At 38.6% G+C, this 9,827-nt stretch overlaps 2 protein-coding genes across 2 annotated transcripts in view; both read left to right on the top strand.

Moving 5' to 3' along the window:
* The first annotated feature begins 636 nt into the window (after window positions 1-636).
* On the top strand, window positions 637-2,995 carry LOC129775593 (MAU2 chromatid cohesion factor homolog). Its single transcript, XM_055780500.1, has 4 exons — window positions 637-1,249; window positions 1,312-1,837; window positions 1,911-2,373; window positions 2,432-2,995. Exons 1-4 carry the CDS (start codon window positions 845-847, stop codon window positions 2,868-2,870), a joined length of 1,833 nt encoding a protein of 610 aa, XP_055636475.1. The 5' UTR covers window positions 637-844; the 3' UTR covers window positions 2,871-2,995.
* A 498-nt stretch (window positions 2,996-3,493) lies between these two features.
* The window catches only part of LOC129775594 (uncharacterized), a 93,443-nt gene continuing 87,109 nt past the window's right edge, over window positions 3,494-9,827 (top strand). Inside the window, exons 1-2 of the mRNA XM_055780503.1 lie at window positions 3,494-3,550; window positions 3,612-3,685. The gene's annotated coding sequence lies outside the window, so the exon portion shown is untranslated. The remainder of the gene's footprint in view (window positions 3,551-3,611; window positions 3,686-9,827) is intronic.

Below are 9,827 nucleotides of genomic sequence, written 5' to 3' on the forward strand. Positions count from 1 at the left end.
GTGTTTATGAATTACTCAAAAAATAGGTCTAACGTCATGTGTATTCATATAAACTAAATATAAAAACTTTTTATGTATTAAAACTATGGGTAAATGTAATACGATGAGTCAAATATCTTTGATGTGATAAATAGAGTCTCTCATTTTTCAAAAACCTGTGAAATATTGTTGTATCCAAAAAGTCTGCAACAAAAATAAAAAGTATTTTACAGATATGTCTGTAAATTTACTAACATATCTATTAATCTGGCATCTCTGGTGGTCTGAGAATTTATTGCAAGAAATCGCTTGAAAAAATCCATAAATTTGCTTGAAAATGAAGTGGATTGAGTCCGCACCACTTAGCTGTCAACCAAGGCGCTTATATCAATGTATAACAGGTGAAGCAACATCATCACTTCATTAAGAAGGGAATTACGGTTTGTGGAGCGGGGGTTGTTTGTTTTGTTATTGCTAGGATACGCCATTTTTGCATTTTCACATGCGAGAGTAGTGGATGAACTGGATGAGAATGAAATTCTACAAAATCATCCCGTCTTTTTCACATAAATTCGCAAAAGCCAAACAAAGTAGGCATCGTTCGAATAAGCATCGCAGCAGTTTGTAGAGGGCCGCCGGCAGCGTTCTGATACTGTTTGTAAACAATACCGACAGCAATTCCAATATGGCTGAAAGTGCATTTCATATGATTGTTTCACCTGGTATATATAGAGGCGCCTTGCTGTCAACAAGGGTTTGGCCGCTCCAGAAACAAAAACAAACATAATTTCCATTTCTCGTTTTCATCGTCAGTATCCCAAACTTAGCTCGCAGTTAGTGTAAAACGCGGAAAAATTCCGTCCAAATGACTTCCTCCCAAGATGCTTGCTACATTTCCTTACTTGGTCTAGCGGAATACTTTCGAACCTCTTCACCACCAAACATTAAAAAGTGCATTCAGTGTCTGCAGGCGTTGTTCACATTCAAGCCACCGCTGAAGGTGGAAGCTCGGACGCATCTGCAGCTCGGTCAAATCCTGATGGCGTATACTAAAAATACTGAACTGGCCAGGAATCATTTGGAGCAGGCGTGGATGCTGTCGGAGAACATCAACAATTTTGACGATGTAAAGTTTGACACTGCCAGTCTGCTGGCGCAGCTCTATCAACAGCAGGAGCAGAGCTCTCTAGCGAAGCCGGTATTGCGAAAGGCGATCGAATTGTCGCAACATAATGTTTACTGGCATTGCAAGTTGTTGTTTCAGTTGGCGGTAAGCTGCCTAGGGTGGGAAATCAAATCACCGGAATGTTCTATATAGCTTTATTTTTCTAGCAAACTCACGCCACCGATAAAGAATACGCCTTGGCTTCTGAGTTGCTCGCAGTCGGAGTGGAGTCAACAGATGAATCCAATGCTACTTACTTGAAATCATTATTCCTGCTTAGTCGTGCTATGATAATGATGATCGAGCGAAGGAACAGTGATGTGTTGGCTATTCTGAATCAAGCAGGGGCAATTATTGATAACGCCATTCAAAATATCCATTTGAAGGAATATCTAAAAGTATTTTTCTTCGTGCTCCAAGTGTGTCATTATTTGCAGCTGGGACAGGTTAAAACCGTCAAAACCAGTTTGAAGCAATTACAGCAAAGTATTCAGACCATCATGGCTCCCAATTGGCCGTCTGATGAGCAAATTTTCGGCCAAAACAGTACTGAGATGTTCATGTGGCTACCCAAGGAGCAGCTATATGTGCTAGTTTATTTGGTGACTGTGTCACATTCTATGATGGCAGGATATATGGATAAGGCCCAAAAGTACACAGAAAAGGCACTCACTCAAATTGAGAAGTTGAAATGTATGTATAAACCCATAGTTTAGTTTAGTGAAGTTCATTATATCGAATACGAATTAACTATTGTTTATTTCAGCTCAAGAGAACAAACCTATTTTAGCAGTGTTTCAAATAATTCTACTGGAACACATCATCATGTGTCGACTGGTGATGGGAAATAAATCACTTGCCATCAAGGAAATCGCACTTGCGAAGGATGTTTGCTTATCATCTCCGTATAAAATTCTTCTGAAGAAGCATTCCGCTCAGCTGCATTGTTTGCTCGGGTTGTACGCAATGTCTGCCAGTCTGTTCGATCATGCCGAGAGGCAGTTCTTCAGTTGCATCCATGATACCAACGAAAGAGATTTGAAATTGTTCGCGAATCTGAATCTGGCAATCGTCTATTTGCGTACAAAACGAGAGTATGAGTTGCGACAAATTTTAGATCAGGTGCAGCAGGAGAATTCTCAATGTTCCAACAGTCAGGCCCTGATGGGCAGTTTCTATTACGTCCAAGGATTGAATGCATTTCATAAAAGTAGCTTCCACGAAGCAAAGTAGGTTTGATTTGAAATTATTATATCATTTTAACTAAGTTTCATTTACTTCTTGTAGACGATTCCTTCGTGAAACTCTCAAAATGGCCAACGCTGAAGATCTAAATCGATTGACCTCCTGTTCGTTGGTGCTCCTTAGTCATGTGTTTCTGAGCATTGGGAACTCGAAGGAAAGCATGAACATGGTCACACCGGCGATGCAGCTCGCATCCAAGATTCCAGATATCCATGTGCAGTTGTGGGGCAGTGCCATATTAAAGGATCTCCATCGGATGCTTAAGGAGCCGGCTCTTGAGACCGAAGCGTACAATAATCATCTTAATTTCTCGCAGAATTTGATTGCGGATCAGCTGAAGTGCACCAAGTTTCCGGAGCATTCACTTATCCACTGGACCCAAGGAGATCCACCGTTACCAATATTATCCCAGGAGCTACCGGAGGCAACGGCTACCGTTGTGCGGGTAGCTGGCCAACCAGGACAACAGGTGATCTATTAGCGGGTATCGCAATTAAATGATTGCGAGTGTTGAACTGTGCAAATCTTCGAGATTTTTCTGCGGTGTGTTCGCGTTTTTTTTTATCATAAAAGTTGAATAAAGTTCTCAAAGTTCTTTTTGATTCGGATGAATCTTTATTCCAATAATTTTATTTGCAGTATTATTAAACTAAATAGCCACTCTATTGCTCAGTTGAATCCTCGGGCTCTTATGAAAAACGACATTATTCTGTTGAATTCGTTCTGAGGGGCTACTTTTGATACGGGTTGCTGTGGAGCAATTCCATGCCAAATCAACCGAAAAAAGGCAAATTTCGACGCGACCCCCTTCGATTTTATTGAAACTTGATACATATGATTTTTTCAGAACCAGTGTTGCTACACGTACAGATTTATCTGGAATGGTACATGTGCCTACCTCCGAGCACCATATAAATATCTTGCGACGGGTCCGACCTCATAAGAAGGACGTTGGTGCTGAACGTCAGTGAAAGAACGTGGGTGTGTGCGTAAGAAATTTATAAACAAAAATAAATTGTAATGGCTGAATATAATTGGATTGCTATTGCTAAGTGAATTAGAAAGTTAAGAGTGAAAAATTAGATTGGAACAGATTTGTGGAGAGACGCAGAATTTAAGAGCTACGAAGAAGTTGTAGTCGTAGAAGTGTAGAAGCGTAAGGTAAAAAAAATACAGGGTTCGTTTATTTTGAAACATTTATTGAAAATCAGAAAATTTATAGCTGTCTGGAATCGCGAGCGCCATAGCTGACCTGAAAATAAAGAAAAGAAAGGATTAGGTGAAAAAACTATAAATGTAAGTAAAAAGATGAACCTGAAAAGAAATAGAAAGTAATAAAAAATATTTCAGTTTAAAGCTGCTAACAACAAAACGCTGCTGTTGAAATTGGTGTTCTAGGTTGGTCCGAACAGTACAGCTTTTTTCGTTTTTTTTTATACAGATTCTGTACGGTACAGAGTACAGATTTGATCAGTTTCATGAGGACCAAATTACTTACAAGGATCGTGTGAAAAAAGTTGCGTCGGACGGTGCGACGTATGTTCTGCCCCAGATCTCAATCGGTTGATCGGATCGTGTATTCCAGGCTGAAAAACCTGAATTCACGATCCCACATGAAGAGCTGAAAGATTTTTATTTGATCATTCTCACTAATATCTGCGAGGAATCTTTCGTTGTTGAGCAGAAGAAATTATGGATTTCGGCTGTTTCGCTGATCATTTCAAAGCATATTTGTCGCAGTTTTTTCGTAGAGCTGATCAAACAAATGAGAAAAAGATTCGATTTTGATGATTCGACGCTCAAGTCTACGGCAATGTTAAATCCCAGAAATTTTTCCAATTTGACTAGCATTAACGTTGTTTTAGAAGCGTTTCCAGGATTCTACAATGGGAATGTACAAGATGAGGAGGATTAATTCTGTAGTAGGCTAAGATAAGATAAAATTACTCTGTAAGGAAATCACAATTTCAGAAAACGAACATGTGCAGGGTTGTTGGACAAAAATTGGATGCCGAAAAAGAATTGACGGTTGGCTCGTCTCTTTGGCGCTTCGATGCCTTGTTTGTAATGTTCTCACTTTACCTCACTCCTCGGCAACTGTCGAGCGATTTATTTCTTAATACAGGGTGTCGACTACCTGGAAAAACCTTAAAAATCAGGGAATATCAGGGAATTCATAAAATGTCAGGAAAAATCAGGGAATATCAGGGAATTTCGTCACAAAACTGGAAAAAAATGCAATTCCGACGATTTTGATTACTGCAGTAATCAGAAAGACAATGATACAAAAACATTGTATTTGATTAGTTTGACTCTCTGTAGGTTTTCAAATATGTAGATCGGTTTTGTTAGTAGGTGAAGTTAGTCCTTCAGAAGGCTTCTACATTCGCGCTGTTTCTGCTAGCAGTTGGCAGATATGTATGCGTAAGCAGAAAGTTACGTTAGAGTCATAAATTTTTCTGGCATTCTGTCCCAACTGTTAACTGAAGCGAAAGTATGGATTTTTGGTAATTTTCATAGTAAATTTTCAAGCTATACATTATCGTTTGTTTCGACGAGTCTTTGAACAAGTCTACAAAGAGGTTGCAAATATATCTGAATGTTAGATTTTGAGATGAAGAGGAGAAGGGAAACTTGGAGTTTCAAAACGGAGAAGAAAAGCTTTTGAATTTAGGTGCAATCCACATGTTTTGCAGTCTCGTGAAGTTGATCCGACAGACCTTCGAAAATTTCACCGTTTAAGCTCACAAAATGTTTTAAAAAATATAAGTACAGAAGTAGTAAAAAATTTTATTGCTGGTATGCATCTGGATATTTCCAAAAAAAATACTGGAAGATCAGGGAATATCAGGGATTTTTTTTAAATTTTGAATCGACATCCTGTAATATAATCAGATCAAAAATAAGCTTTGAAATCGAATCAGACGCAACGACACGATGAACGCTATATTGAGATCAAAGGATTTGGTGAAACATCGTGGTGGCAGCTCGAAATTTAAAAAAAGAATCTAGTATGCAATCTAGATTAAAAAAAAAACTATGTATAAGCATTATCGAACACACGAATGACTTGCAAATGTGAATCTAGTATTTGTAGTAAATAAATTATTTTTTTTAATGTTAAAATTATTTTTTCTCTATAACGACATGCCAAATTTAGTTTCATTTGCTTGATTAATTCTCGAGTTATGCAGAAATTTGTGTTTCATTTGTATGAGAGCCCCCCTTTAGAGAGGGGGGAGGAGTGTCGAAGTACCATAGAAACGTTTATCGATCCCTAAAACCTCTATATGCTAAGTTTGATTCCATTTGTTTGATTAGTTCTCGAGTTGCTCAGCAAACCTTCGCATGCGTGGACATTTCTTATACCCCTCCCCCTGTTGTCCACGTGGACATTCCTCTAGTTTTTGGGAAAAAATCAATAACATTAAATTTTTCTCGCTTAAATTTCAAAAATTGGTTTCTTTTTTCTATTCCATATCTTATTGATAAAAATGATAGCCAATATTTATAGCTAGGATTTGTTTAATGTTTTTTCAAAATTTTCTGGGAAGCTCATTATTTTCTTCCAAATTTTATCTACGTTATCTCCATATTCATACCAAAATGTCACTTGTGAAAATACTCTCGAGTATTTTTATTAAAGCTGGCTGGCTGTTTGAGTTGTAAAAAAAATCAGACAACGAAATTAAGTTCTTTGTTTGAAAACAGTAATTTTTTTTCTCTATTATAGTGAATTTCAACACATTTCGGCTGGTTCGTCACTTTTACTTCCATTTTTGGAAGAATGTCGGGAGTGAGAATTGAACTCGTGATCTCTGATGTGACGAACCAGCCAAAAGTGTTGAAAATCACTATAATATAAAAAAAAACTAGAAGTGGGTTATATCTTTGATATAACCGTGAAGTGGACGTAGGACCAACATTGACTTAGCAATAAATAACTAATAAGCATATAAATCTTAGACATTTCATCTCTTAGACATATCACTCCGTTTAGTCGGAAAAGAATTATTAACGCTCAAAGGGAGCATCGATTCCTCCTCGGAAATACCCAGCGCAAATAGTACCCAGTCCTCAAGCCACGACAATTGGAATCATCGTTGATCCGGGGTAGGATTATTAACACTTGAGAAGGAATGGATTCCTCCTCGGAATTACATAGTAAAAATAAGACCCCCTTCCCAACAATTCCAACTTACCAATAACGACGATCGATTGCAGCATTCGTAAACAAATATTGATATGTAGTATAATATCCACTACACCATATCATATCGAGTTCTTCACTATCAAATCCATAGTCAATGGCACCCATCGGTATCGAATTATCATCGTTACCTAGGATTTCGCTAAATGCTCCGTTAGGTCCGACTGCAGAGGAGAAACGGAATTGAAAAACGACAAACGGGAGAAAGAGATGTTGGAAGTTGAAAGGAGATTGGCAGAAAACTTTTGCATTTTATCTTTCGAATAATGTGTTTATCATACCACTTCGTTTTGCCAGAAAGAGATTATCAATGCTCAAATGAGGAATCTAGTCCTCCGAGGAAATACCCAGCGCAAATTAGAATCACTCCTTTCAGTTCGGCCTGCAAAAACTTTTCTGTATTCTAATCCTTCAAATTTGGTGTCCCTGAAAAGGGCTGTTGATTATATGCTGAGGTAATAGCACGCTCTCCTCGGATAGAACGGGCCAGCTGGACGCCCTTGGGCAAGATGTGACGCGTTTTGCGTGGCTTAGCACACAAATTGGTGTCTTCGAACAGGCCGACTAAATATGCCTCGCTTGCCTCCTGCAGTGCCATAACCGCGGAACATTGAAAGGCAAGTCGGTTTTGAAGTCCTGGGCAATTCCACGAACCAAACGCTGCAAAGGTAGTTTGCGGATCAGCAATTCGGTCGACTTCTGATAGCGACGAATTTCACGCAAAGCGACGGTTCCCGGTCGCTAGCGATGTGACTTTTTCACACTTCCTGCGGCTGATGCGCTTTTTCGAGCTGCTTTCGTGGTGCCTTACCACCGATAGATTTATGAACTGTCAACTTGGCCCCAATGAAACGAGTTCTCACGGTGCGAGAGTAGAGGTAGAAATAAACGAAAGCAAAGGAAGCGTCATGTTTTATAGCCATCCGTTCGATTCAACTGCAGAAGAGAAATGAATTTGGAAAAGAAGACCATAATGCATAGGCGTCTGAGTGCGACCGTCCTCATCTCGCATTGCCGCATCAACTGAAGGGATTTCCAGAGCGTATGCGAGTTTATATACGGTTTCAATAACCTGTTTTCTGAGGAATTTTAAAGCTATTGAAACAAGTTTTCGGGTCAATAATTAACAATCATATAACTCGTGGACATTTTGTCTTTCGAATGAAATGATTATCATACCACTCCGTTCAGCCGGAAAAGAGGTATTAACATTCAAAACCTTGCAGTCCAGCGTCACTCTCTCGTTTTCGAAACGTTGAACCCGGTACAGAAATGAAAGACGTAGTCCTACGTCAAAAAATATTCCATAATATTTAAGCATCCTCTCAGAACGTCTTTGTTTTCTCGTCAAAAAACTGGGCAAGGCGCTTTTTATGCTATACAATGAGATGAAGTTTTTACATGAATTTTCACAGTTGGTAATCTGAAGATGTAATATCTGGTAAGTATGGCGGGTGAAGTCTTAGAAGCGCCCTAAAAGCGTTCTGGATCGTTGATTTTAATACTGCGAGCAGTACTTGTTGGAATTCATCGAGACTATTTGTATACAGATTTTCCTGCAGCCTCACCAGACCCAGAACATGACTTCAGGCTAAAACCTGCTTCGAGGTTCTACTTGTTCACTTGTTCAAGACTTTTTCAACTCTACATCATTGTGAATGATTTGTCCTTCACAATTCGCTAAAAATATGTGTTTCCGTTGGGTTTTTGAAACGAATTGCAGATTGAGGTGCGTTCCTTGGAAGGTATTTTTTGGTAAAATAAACCATTGTTCAAGTATCCTTTCGGATTTGAAATTAGCACAATGTTGCATTCTTTAATCCGATCGAGTCAAATTCTATCGGGTTGTGCAAATATTGCAACATTGGATTGCAATATGCAAAACTCAATCTCGTTCGGATGGCGTATGTGTAAAATTCGATCGGGTTCTGGAATATGGTTGAATATGTAGTCCATACATTTTAGCGTTTTTGTACCCACGTACTTTCACTTGCCATAATCCATGCAGCGATTGACGACTGGCCCAAGCGTTTGCGACTCTGTTTGTAAAAGAGGGGGAACCATTCTGAATTTTGACGAAAACCTTAATTCAAGATACTTTTATACCTACAATGAATATTTCGGCTTTTTCTCTCTTGTTCGCCGGTTATAAATTTTCATACGGTTCAGAGAACTCATGGCTATACTAGGTAGAATTCCTTCCTTCAAAATTCATTGACAGACCTGGAAAAAAAAGTCACAGGAGTGGTTCTGTCCGAGAACAGCTTAAACTGGACGACCCGTTCTCGAACGGGAACACACATTGGTTTTTATTTATGAAATTTGAAATAAATCGTTTCATATTTTGAATAATTTTTAACAATATATAATTTTTAAGCAGTTTTAACAACACTGCTTGTGCTAAATGTTTCACGATACACAATCGGTCATTGATTTGAAATTTCACGAAGCAACCAACATTAAAGTTCTGAATTTAAATTTTATTTGCTAGAATTAATCGTATCACTCACCTTACTTGCAATATAAAAATGTCCCCGACTTGCATATATTTGCAATGTACTGCTTGTTTGTTTTTAAGAGGCTTTAAATTTTGCAGCTCATTCGCCTCTAATTTGCAATGTTGATTTTCCCCGGGCACCTTGGTTTTGATGCCTCTGTTGGAGAACATATTTCGGTTGGAACAAAAGTTCCCCCTACTTTCATGTATTTGCAATGCCGATTTCCCTCGGGCCGATTCCTCCGTATCTTCAATTTCAACCAATCAGAACGAGATATTCCCGTTCGGAGATTTTTTGTTTGATAGTTAGTTTCATATAATATATTATTTTATTCATTGTGATGAATTATTATGGAATTCTCAGATCAATTGATGCAAAAATTTCGTAAATCCATCAAGAAATAACTGAACAATAATTGTACATGAGCCGCCGCATGTGTCGTCAATTTCGACCAATCAGAAGTGCGTATTACCGTTAGTTGCCATTTTTCAGCGTAAGAGTATTCCCTTCTATACCATTGCATATGGTACATTTACACAGTAGCCATTTAGGCGAAAGAGTATTCCTTATGATCTTCCATTATCCAGTTAGACCACCGAAAGGCGGAGACAGTTGCTTGATCATTGTTGAGTTATTTATAGAACAGCAGCCCGATGTGTCTTGCAGAGCACAGCAGTTGTATGGATGAATCGATCTTATTTCGACCGTGGATCGATCTCAATCGCTGATG

This window comes from Toxorhynchites rutilus, chromosome 3, assembly GCF_029784135.1.
Source record: "Toxorhynchites rutilus septentrionalis strain SRP chromosome 3, ASM2978413v1, whole genome shotgun sequence".
Classification (NCBI taxonomy): Eukaryota; Metazoa; Arthropoda; class Insecta; order Diptera; family Culicidae; genus Toxorhynchites; species Toxorhynchites rutilus.

Bases quoted from the DNA above. Each gene is read 5' to 3' on its own strand.
- LOC129775593 (XM_055780500.1), top strand. From the start codon at position 845: ATGACTTCCTCCCAAGATGCTTGCTACATTTCCTTACTTGGTCTAGCG. The intron at 1,250-1,311 runs GTAAGCTGCCTA...TTATTTTTCTAG, and splicing joins AGTTGTTGTTTCAGTTGGCG to CAAACTCACGCCACCGATAA. The intron at 1,838-1,910 runs GTATGTATAAAC...TGTTTATTTCAG, and splicing joins TCAAATTGAGAAGTTGAAAT to CTCAAGAGAACAAACCTATT.